Here is a 16812-nt window from a genome sequence, read left to right on the forward strand (position 1 = left end):
TCATAAACCACAAATACTGGTAGATGATCACTAATATCATTTATAAGTAATCCACTTGTCATTTTGCTGTCAATAACATTGGTAAATATATTATCTATTAGTGTCGCATGCTGGGTTGTTATTCTACTTGGTTTTGTAATTTTTGGGTATAAACTGCATCTAAATATTGTGTTAATAAACTCCTTAGTTCTAGTGTGCTTGTTAGGATTTAACAAATCTATATTGAAGTCACCACATATGAACATTAATTTATGACTTATTGTCGAGTAATTCTCCTCCATCCAGTCATTAAATTTTTCTATGCTGGCTCCAGGTGCTCTATAAATACAGCTTATTACAACATTTTTCTTTTTTTCCAAAAGTAATTCAATCGTCACACATTCCAGAAGATTCTCCACCACCCTTGACATTTTCTCCAATTTTTTATAACAAAATGTTTTATCTATGTACTTTCTTGTCAATATTAGAACATTTACAAAATTTTAGCTAGAATCACATTGCTGTGCTAAGGTACTTTAAGGGATGTGTTGTCTGTTCACTATCTTGATTCTCTAATGCATTTATTATTCTTGCATTATTTAAGTCTAGGATACTCAACAAGAGAATTTCATTTGAAGAAACAGATCTTTTATTTCAGCTAAGGGATGCTGTGATTATATTATATCCCTATTTTGTGTTTTAGGCTGACAAGACATTTGAAATATAGATCTACTTTGAGTGGAAAAGAGGCCATCCTTGAAGCCCAAGGAGACCTCTGACTACTCTGTGAGCAAGGTTGTTGTCAGGTTGTTATTACAGCACCTCTGGAAACGCTCTCAGCTATCCAACACCATTTCTTGAAGACATGAGATTTTTTACATACATGTAACCTCCTGTGCCCACATGGCTTCATGCTGTACTCCCTCTAATTGCATTAAGATAACGTAGACAGCAAAGTGGCAGTGTCACCCAGAGCCTCCATATGCATCTTTATGTCCCAGCTTTTTGTACTGTACCCTGCCAAGAGGGGAAACGATGAAATGAGAAATGGGGGAGATGTGGGGAGAAGTCTGTAGATGGAAACACAGATTGAAAGGAAGTTTTAAAAAGTAATTAAAAAGATAAGAAGACTGTACAAAATGATGTAGGAGAGATGAGTCTAGGAGGAATGATGGAATAAGAGGAGATGAACACTGATGAAAATAAATAGAGAACATCAAAATTGGAAGAGAAGAAAGGAAACTGAGGGGGCTTTGATTAGATACATAGATTACTGGTTCAGAGTGAACATGTAATATAACTGCTCCTCTTCCACCCACAAATTGCACAGCATGAAACATTCAGCCATATTGATTAGAGTCCATTCATTATTAACCATATGGGCAGGCTCTCTGTGTCCGGTCACAACCTGACCACTGCTCACATAACAGATGGATACACAGGGCAATGCTGCAGGAGTATGGCCTCATGTATACACTCATACATACACAGCTCGGCCAAAATGTGCTTCCAGGATCTTAGAAATGCACTTGATGACTGTACATTTAATGGGTTAAAGATGTATGTACCAGACAGAAAGTCAGCATCTTCACCAGTCAATAATCATTTAAGAGTAGCACTGTTCTTTTATTGCACGATAGTCAGCCTTAGTATTACAGAGCAGTATTTTTAAAAATTGATTCACTACTATAGAAAAACATATTTGAACAAGTAACATGGATGTTACGTTTGTGTTATTGTTCGTATTGTAAAACTGTTTCTATCTCTGTCTGTGTCTGCAGGTGGCTCACCTATTTGCTGCTCCTCATCCTGGACCTGATTATCTGCCTGCTGGCCTGCCTGGGCCTGGCCAAGCAGTCTCGATGGCTACTCACCACGTGAGTCTAAAAGGCCCCATAAAACGGATCTATTTCCAAAGATAAGAGCTGCTGTTGTGTTTACAAAGTAAAACTCAGTCTGTTCAATTTTCAGATAAGCAAGGAAAGACAGAGACTGAATAGGCACTAAGTAAATCAAAGCTAACTGGGAGCCATCATAGGAACAAAACATTCATTTTGGTTTTGCCACAGTAGTGCTGCAGCTGCTGCTGATGATTCCAGATGTTACACAGCAAAACTGAATGTGCACATTGTAAAACAATGCTCCAGATTATCCCTAGTACATTAATTCATTGAACATTCATTTTATTAGTTTGTTTTGTTTTTATGTTCTATTTCCTGTTGCCTTACAAACACACTGAGAGCTTCTGCACCAGATTCAGGTGCCTTGTATGTTCAAATATACTTGGACATTAAAGATGATTCTGATTCTGATAACTAAAACCTGACCAAACTGACATTTTTCCAGTTTTTACTAGATGCATTTACTTTAATTTTATACTGTAGGTATAAAAGACCAACTGCATCTAAAAGACTGAATATTTTTAAAATTGGAGTTTCTATTGCAGGTGTTCAGCCACATCTGTGGCACCCTCTCATTCACATCTGGTTATCCTAGTCATTTTTTAAATGCAAAATAATCAGTGCTGTGCTTAACACAGATCTAATAAACACCACAGGAAAAAGAGGCAAGAAACAGAATGGGTTGAATTATTATGAGTTGGTGTAGCCAAAGAGAGCTTCAGTCAGGAGTTGCTTCTTATCCCTTGAGAAATCGCCAGTGAATGAGGCAGCTACATATTGGATCATGTCCTTGTACAAACACTGCCCTGCTAGCTGTGTTACTGTATATTTTACCATTTGCCTTTTAGCAGCAGTAGGTCGAACTTGCAGTCTCATTGTTGCCATCTCAGTGGCTGTGCTCTACAAATTGCACAGGGGAGCTGTGCAGACATTGGAGCAAAGCCACTTGATGTTATCGGCAGTACAACTTCCTGAAGATTGTTGTTCCAGCTTAACACTTGACCTGCTTTAAATGGCTTCAGATGTGAATTACTGTGCATTTGATAACAGGCACAATGAGCCTTTTATGGCATGCAGTTAATTATTTATCCTATATTTTTAGTCCTTTTTTAGATTAATATTTTTATGGATTTGTATCTTGTGCAAGTTACAAGAAAACAAGATAACACATAAATAAATAAACATGTTAGGTTTATTAAAGCATAACCAATATAGGAAGCTTTTTGGCCTTTTGAAAGGACTCAATAAGTGCTGAAATGCATTTGAAAACAGGATGTTGAGATGACAGAGTTATGGCATACAAAAAACCCCTATTCATCCTAATACATGTTGCACTACAAATGATGATACATTGCACATACATCCTGTACTGGATGTACAGTATATATTCACATGCAGTGGCTCTGCCTAAATTTAGTATTATAGAATAACTAAAGTAAATTCATCTCTAGTGGACAGTGAATTTCTTTATTGTTGTTTTTTTCTTGCTGCTGAAAAGGAGCTTGCACAAAGCATGAAATCCACCCAGGCCTCAATTCATCCTGCTGAGGAATTCTCTGTCTCCCTCAATCAGTTGAGGATTTGAGCTGTGCTGAATGTGTCTGACTAACCACAGACCCACCGCCCACTTCACCCTCCAACCCCTTTGCACATGATGAGTCAGTGTCAAGAGTATCTGCCCTGCCAAGAGATGCTCTCTTCCAGCAGACTGGAAGTGGCTGAAGGATTTTTGGGAGCTTAGAACTGGCTGTGCCAGCGTTAGCATGACAAGGAGATACTGTACACCCATGTACGAGAGAGGGAAAGAACACGCTGTCTGCAGTTTATATTAGGATTTCTTTTCTGCCTCTGGAAGGGCATTGCACTGCTCAGTTTTTCAATGGTAGTATGCTGCCAACAAACAAGTTTCCATCTACTGCTAATGTATTAGGGAGGTGGCAAAAATCTTAGAAAATGACATGTCAGAGCCTGAGTATGTAACACAGCAACTACTGGGTGAATTGAACCTTAAAATGTCATGATGTAAATACAGCATAAACCCATTTTTAGGCTTTATTTTGTGGATTGCAAGTGCCTGTGTGCCCAAGGAAACAGTTTTCCTGGGTGGTAGAAGTCAATGGATCTGTCATGACAAAGACCTACATCAAGAAGAACTGCTATGAAAACAGGCAACACAAATCAGTGGGATCTGGTTAAACTACAACAAAACAAAATCACTTCCTTAACAAGGAAGGAAATGAAAACTATATATGTACTGCCTGGAGGAATCAAGTACTAGAGGCTCTCTGTGGAAAGTATTAAAGCTGTTTTACAATGAAAGCCAGAGCTATTCATGTAACCTTGAATGTCCAAAGTACCAATTGACTAGCACTCTGTAAGCCTGAGGAAATGGCAGCTGAGTTCAGCAACTACATTTCCTCTTGTGCAGCTGTGGTTGCTGATCAAACATCTGCTTTTTTATACTCAAAGTATTGTAATTTATGCAAGAAGAGGCTTTTAGTTTGAAACCATATAGTATGAATGAAATGATTAAGCTAAAAGTCAAGAAGACCTCTAGTGCAGGCAGCAATGTCTCTTAGAAATTACTTTTATATACTTATTTTCAAAAGCAAATACATCAGTTTACGTGCTTATGATGCCCTGAAAACATCTGGGAAGAAATAAAATCCTATCTGCAAGTGACTGGGTCAGTGGCCAGTATGGGTACTTTGGTCTTTGTAGTATTTCATGTTGTGTTTACAGGTCAGCTGCTGCAAATCCAGGCCAAACCTTGTTGTTGGTTTGAAAAAAAGTAAAGATAAGAGGCAGGTAGCTTAATGATTTATTAAAACAGCAGCTTCCAGACCAAGAAGTTCAACCCCTGATGTGATTGCACAAAGCTTTGATATCACAGGTATAGTAATACTTAGTCACATATAGTCAGTAAATGATCAGGTCACATACAGTAATAGTGATGCAGTTATAACAGTAATATCCAGGTGTTCATTATCTTGATACTGTAGGTAGGAAATTCTGCATGCCAAAGTCAAAATCTATGAAAGAGTTATTATGATTTGCTCAAGACTCATGAACGCAGTATAATGAGGCGCGTCTCTCAGATGATGATTACAGGGCAGAAGCCAAAATTAGAACCTGAGAGAAAGATGTGATTATTATGACAAGCTAATTGGCATTGGCAGTGTGTTCCCACGTCTCCTGCTTTTCAGCTTTGAGAGTCCAATCATTTTCATTTCACTCTGCTTTAATTGACATATATTATAATGGTGGTTTGTACAATGATAATAGAGCCATCACTTTCCATATCTGTTGTAAAGACTGGATTTAACAGCAGTTTACAACTAAATCTTCCAGTTTTTTTCAGCTGAGGAGGAAATCTACTTCCCACTGATTTAATTCAGAGTGACTTGACCTCATCCTTGGTGAGTGCATTTGCTAACATCATCTGACCCGCTCAGTGACCTCTGACTTTTGCACTTGATGCTCTTTGCATCAGATTTACACCCGATTTACTAATCTTGTATGGCTCAGTGAATCCCCACAAAAGTGGATGCAGTCTTGTTTGGTTTGGATGTGACCTGGTGGCAACTGAGGGGGCAATCAGAGGGCAATGCCCCCAGTTGCATTGTGTCATAGTGGTTTAAAGAAGCTCATGCCGTATCATGCACACTACAGTAACCATCTGTCAAATAAGAATGGCTTGGCAGACACACAGGCCACTGGATCCCAGCCTTTTCAGGTTATGAGTCATGGTCCTTTAAAACAAAGCCGAATCTTCATGTGCCCCAGATCTTAGTTTAGCATTATAGTTTTAGGCTGGATCATTGACATACACCTGTGCATATGATGAACATGATGTCACTATTTCCCTCCACAATGCAAAAGTGAAGCCAAGATATTATGAACACTGTGGCTGGTGTCTTGGCATTTTGCAACCAGATTCTGCATAGTAGCAACCAGAAGTGGAGCGACGTCTGTCAAATCATCCGAAATGCACCTCTTCTTATGTCATCAAATAACTTATTAAAAGTACACTTATGTGAAAAATTACCACTTATACACACGTCAGTGTGATGGTATCTACCAAAAACGACCGAAGAGACCTCTGGGAAAAAAATCATCAGATTTATACTTTGTCCCATCCACTAACATGGAGGAGGTAGGATTTATAACATATACTGCAACCAGCCACCAGGGTGCTCAGTTTTCCCTATTATCCATTTGGCTATCTTGTGACCACTCAGCTTTATATTAGGGTCACTTTGGGAGCTCTGACTAATACAGTAGCTTAGGCTGACAACCACTGTATATGCAGAAATACTTTACCTTGTAACTGCATGCAAATATATGGTAAGTCACACTGAACCAGTAGGACAGAGGAGCAGCTTCTGCTTCTGTTTTCTTTTAGATTTTAAATCATAAGGAATCTCTGAGGCCTTGCTCTCTTCTTATCTCCTCACTCATTAAGTGCCAGGGCTGAGCAAGGGCTTTGTATCAGAGAGAGGCAGGTAGACAGACTATAAGATTGGAAAACTGATAAATAGAGAGCTAGAAGACAGAGGAAAGATATGGGAGAGGAGGGTAAGGAAATATGGAGAGTCAGAAATGAAAAAAACATAAAGGATAGAGAGGCTAGGAGCTCAGCCCAGTATGTTCTCAGCACACTGTGAAATGGATTAGCTCTAGAGAGTGTAGCATGGGTAGTGGTGAGCCTGGACATGCCTACACAAATTATATTTAAGCAATGGGATTGTATGCAAAGTGACACGGTGGTCAAGTTGGTAGTAAAGCTGATCTTTGATAGGGCTGGCGTTCATTCCTCTACCTTATTTTATACACACAGGCTGGCACATAACTGTCCCCTGCTGCAGAAATACACCCAGATCTTCACATGGCTTTATTGGCACGTGTCACTTATACGATGAGGTCATCAGGGAGGGAGCCATGTCCACCCAGGGGGCTGTAATTGATTGTTGGTTAACAGAGCGATTATGTTCTGCTGCTTGTTCCTTGGGTCATAAAGCCACACTGCTGCAGCTGCATGTTGAGGCCGCAGAATCTACTCCCACAGAAATAAATATGACCTCCGCCTTTTTCTGCTGATTACAGGCCAGTGTGATCACCTCTCCTGCCCCTCGTGTCTCACGCTGTGTTCTTTCAAAAGCTGAAGCCTTTATGAGAATACTTCCATTTGCATCACTGTGCTTCTTCTGTAGAATGATGATAACTTTTAGTTTTGTGACTTTCTTGAATTAGTTTTTTTTTAGATTGTCAATGCATTTACCATTGTCTTGTATTATAGATTTTGTCCTGCATCTGACAGCATGTTATTTTTTCCTTATGACTTATGAAAAGACAAACTTTAAGTGACTGTAACTGATATTTTTATTTGAATGTTGACCAGTGTTATAGTACTGGAGTCCAGGACTAGAGTCAAGTCAGACTCGAGTCCTGATCTTCAGGACTCCGACTTTTACTTGGGCTCAACCATTGACTACATTCAGACTTGGAGGTTGGAGACGTGAATTCAAACTTCTTTTTTTTGTAATAAGCCATAATAATTTGGCATAAGATATTAACTGTGATATTTATACTGTTCGCCTCTAAGTAGTGTGTGGGTGTCTGTGTGTGTTTATGAGTATATTTGTTTGGCTATTGTGTCACACACAGCAAGTAAACTTCTTTTAAAATAGTGAGAGCTGTCCCAGTTGTGTTAATGTAGACCTTGATGACTTGGACTTGACTTTCAGGTAACAGGGACCCCACTTGGACTCGACTTTGACTATTGTTTGGTGACTCAGACTTGACTTGAACCTGAGCACTGGGAACTTGAGACTCGACTCAACCTCGAGGGTTAGTGACTTGACACTGGTATTGACACATTATGTAGGTTTTACCTTTTATTTCTCACCCATCTGTATTTTTCTCTTGGTGGAGAGCAAAACAGAGCTAAAAGAGAGTAAATATTGGATTTACTTTCATTAGGTGAATGACTGCTAACAGTGCAGTTATTATGAATTAGTTGAAGTCAGTGCAAATGTTGCCTTACATTTGTAAATAAGGAACTGCACACCAGCTTAATAGGTGTGTCAGTGTTGTGTTTTCTGTTGTGTTGCTCAAGGGGGATTTGTTTTCCCTCTGTAATAATAGTGATAACAGTAAGGTCTAGACCTTACTTTGTGAAGTGTCCTGAGATGGCTTTTGTTGTGATTTGGTGCTATACAAGTAAAATTTGATTTGATTTGAATCCAGCAAGTGTCCAACAAATCAGTTAGTACAGGTTTAAAGGTCACATCATGAGTACTTTACTTGTTTTCTATAAATCAGTACTTATTATTGGATCCAAATTTACCTTATTTGGGTTAATGACAAGCTGTCCCAAGCTGTCTGGTTGCTCCAGTTAATCTCCATTTGATTCAGTGACTATTGTAGTGGTTAGTATACCGAGTTGTACTGTGAACATGCTGTTGCTTTGTGTCCCTGCAGGATGATGGTGTTCGGAGTGCTGACACTGGTCCTGAGCTGGACTTCTCTGGGAGTTGACCTGGCCACAGCTGTGGTGAGCCACTTCATCCCCTCCCCTCCGAGTCTGCGCAATTAAAACTAGCAAAAACTGGTCTTCAATAAATTCTTATCATGCCTGACGGTGATGATAAATTGCTTTAACTACATGCACACTGCACTTGAAAAGTGTCTCTCGATGTGTTGGGGTAGAGGAGAAAAGATGATTATATTGTACACTGTTGCACATATGCTTGTATTTGAATGCATTTTGCATATCTGCAATGTGTCATTACAAAAGGACAGGAAAGTAGAGTAGGAGAATAATTACATCACGGCTATTTTTTCACAGACAGTTTCAGGATACAGCTGAAATTTTGTGCATTTGCCTTGAGCTTTTTTATCAAAACATATTGTATGTATTAGCTGCATAGCTAATTATCAAGGGCCTTTCTAGGCTTAATTTTTTTTTTTGCTTACATTTTATTAATAAAATGTGAGCAAGCTATAAAGAGTCCTTGCAGCCATGCGGCATCAGCCAAAAAGGTATTAGCACCTTCTCTCTGCCCCAACTCAAATTCTTCTGACCTGAGTTTGTCTTTCTGACACCTTGTGGTCTTTTAATCTCTGCTGTCAAACAGCACACATCTAAAAATAGACTAGCAAAATAACAAATTCCCAAACCCACACTTTGCCAGCATTATTATACAAGCCTGGATAGCTTGATTTGAAGTCAAGGATTATGGCAACAGGAATCCAATTGCAGCTTTTAAAGCTTATCTTACTGAATAGGTGATTCATTTCAGCATTTTGCTTATGGTTCCACGGTGAGAAAAGAAGAAAAAGCACACAAATGTTTGAATGACCTAGAGGGAAAACAGAGAACCATCTGAAGAATGAATATAAGATGGATGCACACTGGTGTTTGACTCACCTGCCTCAGGCGTGTGTGCTGTTTTTCTCAGGTTTGTTGTTGGATCCTATGTTTTGACTCGGGGCTGTAGAGGATTTTTAACATGTGAATATAAATTGGAGGTAATGAGCATCAGGTACATGCACCAGTTTAATACCTCCGCTCTCTGTGGTCTCCAACAGTTGAAGTTGTGGTGGAATCCTTTGATACCACAGGGCAACTATATGGTTTGCAGAAAAAAAAACCTGCAAAGAAACGATGTTAATGCGTCACACAGTATAGAAATTTTCAACAAACAACATCCAGATGATGTAGAGTTCAGTTAAACATCAACACTATGACATGTTATGTGCATGTGGAAGTACAGTATATATGTAAAAGATCACACAATAACATAACACAACACCTTATTGATCCCTCAAAGGGGAAATCAGAGTGTACAGCAGCATGTACACAGTGAAGGCAGAGTATCAGACAGTGTATCAGACCCAATACCTGGTACTGGTATCGGTGCATCCCTAGTGGATTAAATTTTCATATTTGTAGTGTGCAAGTGGGAAGTGTTGCCTGCAGAGGAACAGGACAGGAGGACACCACAAATATAACCATCCATCGTTTCAGGACAGTGAATATCTGCAGCCATCTATCTTTTTGTAAACACTATACCATGGCACAATTGTTTGTCTACCCTGACAGAAATGGTCAGGGCAGGTCATCAGAATCACTGGAAATGATCCTGTGAAGACCATAATTAGCTATATTAGATTTCATGTGGCTGGAGCTGTTCAGATATTTTACTCCTGACTAAAGTTGGTTTTGTTATAGCTTAAAAATATCTCTTTAATTCTGCCTTTGTTCTTTCGCTCTCCTTGATGAATGTGGTGGCTTTATAGAAATTGTTTTGCAAAAATAGTTTTTACAGTTTGTCCTCTCAGTGTGGTACAGAATAATTTACGTCGGCCTGTTATGTAACCTGGCTTTTACGTGGTGTTTGGGTGAGACCTGGCTGGACTGTGTGGTTGTCATCTACTGGGTCTTTTCTCTGCTTGAGAGCAAACATCACTGCAGCTTAAAAAGGCCTCATAAAGGCTCAGACAGGGATACAAACTGCTGTGGTCAAAGCAATTACATGGACAATCTGCACTGGCTCCTCAGACATCATTTCTCTGTGTGTATAAATGTGTGTGTTTTACCCATGTCGGTGTATCCTCTCACTTATGCGATAATGTGAGTGTTACAGGTTTATGTACAGTAGAATGGGCTCCTTCTCTTTATATAAGGATTTTGTTTACAATGTACTTTTTCATGCTTTGTGCCCCGGTACTCCACAGAGAGACAAGAATATGTGTTAACCTGCTTGTATAAAGCTTATGCAGACAGTGCATGTGTATGTCTGTGGAGGCACGGCACTGTGACTCAGTACAGTCTGAGTAAACTCCAAATGCTACAAGATAACCTGTAAAACTGCAGTTTTCATTTTTATGACTTTATTTTCTTATTTCGAGTAATGATGCAACTCAGACTCCTGACATGATGCGCAATACAAACACCACTCATACATTTTCTTTTTCATAGACTAATTTTGAGGGGATTTCAGGGGCTGCAGACTGTAGCCAACCCTGAACAGGTCATCAGTCCTTGGCAGGGCTAAAATAAATTGACATTCACACTCTCTGTATCAGCTGGCTTTAATGGTTTCAGACTGCTGAGGGGAACTGGAGCACCGGGGGAACTTGTATGTGAGCAGGGAGAGCATGGCCACTCACACAGCCCAAACCTGCTACTGCTGCCATCCAAAATTGTCTGAAAATCACTGTAGTGCCTTCTTCACTCTCACCAACCTCCTCCACCCTGACTGAGAGCAAATCTCTTGGCAGTGTATTTGCTTCTGCAGCCTGACTGCTGTGTCCCACTTTAAATGAGAATGAGTGTGGTCGCTGTGCTCTACTGATGTCAGACAACCACCACCAGGGCAACAGCTAACCTGCATGGATGCTGGTTGTCAGATGCTTGTGTTTGTCTTTCTAAAGATCTAAGGTGATGTTTGTGTCTGGATGGGAACCTTCATATTTTGTGAGTGTGTAGGCTACAACTAGTGCCTTAGTGCACAATGAATTAATGCATAATTCAGTGCTCTTAATTACAGACAGTGAGTAGTCAGAGCTTTGCATTCTTATCCCTTCATGAATTCTAACAAACCTGATCCTGAATTGCAGAACCTTTTGTTATCTGTTGTTTTTAACACACTGGCTTGGGTTTGCTGAGGAACCTGGTTTCCTTCATCTCATTTGTGTGTGAGGCTCATTAGCGTACCCCCCAGAGAAGGTTAAGCTACACGCAGAATGTTTGGCCTGAGCCTTGGGGGACATTTAGCAATCAGACAACACAGTTTTGAGAAGACGGCCACTCCTCACTCTGGCTACTTTGCTCCGGCAGGTTTCTTGTTAGCACTGTGCGATGGAGTGAAAGTGGTTGAGTGACAGAATTTAAAAGTATTCCTGTCTAGACTTGTGTAAGTGGATTATAAGAGCAGCCTCTCTGCTTTATTTTCCTTTTTGTGTCAAAAAGTAGTGAAGATGATGGTCATCATTCGCATTATGCTTTGTCAAAAAGACATTAGATGTGTTTATGAAATTTTAATGCCAGTATTAGACAGTAGTAGTAGAGGTCTGACACTGACTTGTTCCTTCTCTGGATTTCTGTTTTTAATCTCCTTATTTCAGCTGTTTCTTTGTTGTCTGTTCACTGCTCTCACATGGCTTCTGTTTTATTTCAGGGCACAAGTGATTTCTGTGTGTCCCCTGACAAGTACCTCATGAGCCAGACAAAGGGCGTCATCAGTGCTGGTGAGCGTCAGTGTGAATAATATCGATTAATTAAACATTAATGGAGTTGTAATTATGAGAGCATAAAGCTGTGAACATAACACTAATTGTGATGATGGTTGAAAATCCATTAAAGCTTCTTCTCCCATTTGTGTGCCCCCCCACACCAGATATTGTGCATTACTATCTGTACTGCAACCACACTCTGTCCAACCCCTTCCAGCAGGTAAGAAATCAGTCAGAAGCTGAGCTCCTGCTGACTGGTGACTGATATAACAGAGTAAGCACTGATTTTGTGATTTACAGACAGACGTGTTGAGGTTAAAACAAGGCTAAAGCTGGTTGAAAGGGAGCATTCTGTAGACGTCAAGGTGGTCCAAGCTACTTTTGAGGACGCTGCAGACGTGTCATCTGTAGTTTTAAAATTCAGCAGTTTAAATGCTACAATTAAAGGCTCCCCATGTTAGAAATTCAGTTTGTTTAGACACAATGTGCCTAAATTTGATTTAGCCCAACAAAGTAAAGAAACAAATGCCCAGGGATGAGCTTCAGCACTGGAGCCTACAATATACCTTTATTTATAAAGTATAAAAATGTTTAGATCCCTTTTTCATTTAAAAAAGTACATTGGAATTTTCAGTATATCAATGCTACACAAAGATGTTTGACTAAATTTAATCAAATGTATTAAAAAAAACTCCTGATTAAATGTTTGGTTAAAGAATACATACGAAATCATCGAATACCAACCAGGATTCTTGAAAGCTTCTTTGGTGCAGCTTAATACTGGACCACCAGAATTTTATTCCTTATAGTGTGAAGGTGGAATTTAAAGTAGTCCCTAACTACATATTGAAATATAGCCATTTACAGGCAGTTTAGATAACAGTTAATAAAACCTTATTGTGACCTATAATTCACTAAGTCTCTGCTCTCATGCCTCATCTCCTGTCAAGCTCTTTCTATCAAGCCACGTCTGTCGGATTTTCACCTTACAACTCTAGCAGAACACCTACTGTACAAAATTGCACTCAACACCACTTATTTTTCTTTCTTCCTCTGTACCTGTATTTCTTCTTTCCTGAGCATGCATCAAGCAAACAAGCCACAACATGCCAAAGTGATACAAAATCTCCAATAAAAAAGCTATTAAATAGGAGATTAGATGAAGCAATTTGATGAATCTTCCTCTTCCTTGTCTTCTGAGCTTGTATGAGGACCTCTGTTTAGAGAAACAGAGTCACATCACTGACTTCACTGCAGACATCACTCAGCAGTAAAGTCATTTTCTGTAAACTCTGGATCAGCTGAGCTCAGATGTTTTTTCAAGCTCTTGTAGACATGCCCTGAGGATAACAAGAGCCCAGCAGCAGAGGGCAGACAGCAGTCACCCCGCCGGGTAAACCACGTCAGCACTATTTTCTCTATCCAACAGGTGCAAAGTTCACAAGCAAGTTGGCAGATACAGGGACTCACCCTCACTGACAAACATACAAGCTCTCTCTTTCGCTTTCTCTCTTATGTCTCTCTCTCACTCATGCATTCTTAGCGTGAACTGCAGCGCTGCCCTGTAGTTTCACCCTCTGTGCCCATGTACTTCATTACTCTGGGCATCACTCCTGCTTCAACTCTACTTCTTCCCACAGCTCTTTTCCTATTCTTATCATTGTCAGCTCTTCTTTACTTTCTGTCCTCCTCCATCCAATTTCTCTGACCTATTTTTTACTTTGTTTGGCTCAGAACAAGCTAAAGTTAAAAACTCTGATCATTCCATTACATTCTGCAGCAGAGACCAGTTCGACCATGGACACTCATGCAGATCCAGAAAAAAAAATCTGTCAGATCAGTGCAAAGCAATTACATTTATGGATAGTTGAGGTAATTGACCATATCTTGTTTCAATTGAACATTGTGCCATAGGCCAGGAGGGGTTCACGCTTCTCTTGCTAGGTTGGCTGAGTGTGAAGACAGTTTTACTTTGGAGATGTGACAGATTAATCCATTTATAGCTGAGCCTGAAAGTTAATTTAAGAAAAGGCACAGGAGAGAAGGCTCTTTCAGGTAGGATGTGATTATCCAGTTATAGTGCACTGTATGTGCAGCATGTGGAGGCTTTTTGTGCCCTCTGTTGGTGAGAACATACATCTACAAGACTACAATGACTGAAGCACACTTTGAATGTTGGAATGTGATGATGGGATGTTTTCAATTTACTGACCTACAAAGCCAAAAGGCAGTAATATTTGGTTTAAACTGAGTTAAGGCCAGAATCTGACAGAGAAATGTGCAGTGTAGAATTTAGATGATCTATAAAACAGAGGTAACAAGCCAGTTTACAATAACACTAACTAACTCCAGCTAGCAAATTAGCTTCAGCTAGCTGTGACCAGAGCCCTTAAGATAGGAGAGTTGCGACATTGAGGGGGTTAAAAACGGCTGTGGGTCACATGACTCATATAGTTTCAAACAGCCTTGAAAACCTTTATTTTTTTTATGCTTCATTCGACTCTTCTATTATGCTTCTCCCCTTTATGATTCTTTTAAGGCTCCATTGCTTCTTGTTTGCAGCCTCTGACCATCTTCCAGAGATCTCTGACCACCATGCAGATCCAGATCCAGAGTCTCCTGCAGTTCGCCGTGCCTCTCTTCCCTACAGCCGAGGTACCTCCCATATAAACACCAAGCTGCTACTCTTGTTCTGTAGTATAAGTGAGTTGAATTATTTAGGGGTAGTATTTGAAGGATGTTTATGTACAAATAGGTGCTGAAGTATTTTTCAGTGATACGGTGACCTCTCCACAGAGAGACCTACTGGGTATCCAACATTTGCTTAACTCCTCGGAGGCCAGTCTGCACCAGCTGACAGCCCTGCTGGACTGCAGGGGGCTCAACAAGGTTGGTTCACTGCATCCTAATTGGCATTACAGCAGCACAACCAGGTCAACAGGGGAGTAAGTGGCCATGCAGGATTTCAGCATAAAATTGAAGGAACTGGGAAAAGAGCAGAGCAGAGCAGAACACAACAGAAAGAATCTGCAATTTAATGAGATGAGCTTCACAGAGCAGTGACTTTTCTTAGTAACAAGTATGTCTAGGACTGACTGCCTGACTGCAGTGCAGTTTATATGAATAATGTTGAACTTTTGACTGAATGTGCATGATATGAATGAACTATAATTTACCCTGGAGATGACACACATCAGTGCTCTACTGTAAGTGCTTTTTCTTCTTTGGTTTGTTTTGTCTGCCATGGCAGCAAGAATCCTCTTATACAGGCAAACTGCATTTGTTGTTTACAGTATGCGTTGCTTCTGACCTCTTTAGGACTACCTGGATGCAATGGTGGGGGTGTGCTATGACGGGGTGGAGGGTGTGCTCTACCTCTGCCTCTTCTCTATCCTTGCAGCCTGTGCCTTCACTGTCATGCTGTGCGCCATTCCCAGAGCATGGAGACAAATTGCCTGCAGGTCAGTTTGTTCTCTGCTTGTCTGCCTGCCTGCACCCTTATTTTCTCATCCTGCATCCATCCATATGCAGGAGTACTGTACAAGCCAACACATGCATGTGCGTGAATTTTTTTTTGTTTTTGCAATTGTACAAAAGTCTAGATGTTTTGCTAGAAATGTAAATTTTGTTTTGTGAGTGCAGTTTTACAAAATACATTCATAAATTATAATAATAATACCCTGTCTTGAATTTTATTTAAAATATCACAAATTTTCTCAGAAAATCTGAATTTGTTTTTAAGATCTGTAGGGTCAGATTTCTCTGTTATGTTATGTTAGTGAAGTAGCACGTACCTTAACTGTGTCCATGAGCTGCGTCGACTGTCTCCTCTGCTGATGAGTTTCTCTTGGCATTTCTCCACACTTTTAGGGAACGTGATTACGACGACATCGACGAGGAGGACCCGTTCAACCCACAGGCGAGAAGGAGAGGCTCTCAGAACCCCAACCACACCAACATGCACAGTTTCTGTAGTTACAGCAGCAGCATGGGCAGCCAGAACAGTCTGCACCCGCCTGCCCCGGCAGTCTCCAACGCCCCGATGTCTGAGTACATGTGAGTGAACAGAAATAATGTATGGAGTAAAAGGTCACCTCTAATCTTTAGGTATTTAGAATTCCTACAGCTTCTGAATTGCTTCCTTCATTCTTCCTCAGGAACCAGACTGCTCTGTTTGGGGGAAACCCACGGTATGAGAACGTGCCTCTGATAGGACGAGGTTCTCCACCCCCTTCGGTGCGTTGCGTCCCAGAGGTCAAGTCCTTCTTATGATGTCACCTCCCACTGAGCTAACAGACCAATTTAGCCTATATCACACAGGAAGTTGTGACTCGGCTCTTAAATTTCACCTTTTCTCTACATCACTCAAATGTTGAGCACTGTGCCTTTTTCTGTCCTAACTTACAAGAGGCTGATTTACAGTACCAAAGTAAGAAGAGCAGAAGTAATGCAGTTAATATTTAATCACGAAGTGAATATCTTTTAGCTTCTCTCAAGCCAAATTCCCAGGAGAAAGTGACATGGGTCTTAACCCATAAAGTCGCTCACTGTTGACACTAAATGTTTTCTTCCTCACTGAATCAATTCACCCTCGGCTGGGCCACTTGTCTTCTGTCATATGACGCAGATAAAAATAGAAGCATTTTAAATTAAATTTTCACTGGGCACAGCTTCTTAATAGCTCCTGTGG

At 40.3% G+C, this 16812-nt stretch overlaps 1 protein-coding gene across 5 annotated transcripts in view; it reads left to right on the plus strand.

Moving 5' to 3' along the window:
* The window catches only part of ttyh2 (tweety family member 2), a 50948-nt gene that overhangs the window by 31003 nt on the left and 3133 nt on the right, over window positions 1-16812 (plus strand). For 4 of the 5 annotated variants that reach the window (XM_020613861.1, XM_020613862.1, XM_020613865.1 and 1 more), the window contains 9 exons: window positions 1761-1856; window positions 8364-8436; window positions 12068-12137; window positions 12287-12342; window positions 14685-14777; window positions 14919-15011; window positions 15441-15583; window positions 15993-16178; window positions 16280-16358. In XM_020613861.1, the coding sequence (XP_020469517.1) occupies window positions 1761-1856; window positions 8364-8436; window positions 12068-12137; window positions 12287-12342; window positions 14685-14777; window positions 14919-15011; window positions 15441-15583; window positions 15993-16178; window positions 16280-16358 (889 nt within the window). Of the gene's footprint in view, window positions 1-1760; window positions 1857-8363; window positions 8437-12067; window positions 12138-12286; window positions 12343-14684; window positions 14778-14918; window positions 15012-15440; window positions 15584-15992; window positions 16179-16279; window positions 16377-16812 lie in introns of all 5 variants that reach the window. The other variant, XM_020613863.1, reaches the window with a different exon arrangement.

Source organism: Monopterus albus, unplaced genomic scaffold, assembly GCF_001952655.1.
Source record: "Monopterus albus unplaced genomic scaffold, M_albus_1.0 scaffold139.1, whole genome shotgun sequence".
Taxonomy (NCBI): Eukaryota; Metazoa; Chordata; class Actinopteri; order Synbranchiformes; family Synbranchidae; genus Monopterus; species Monopterus albus.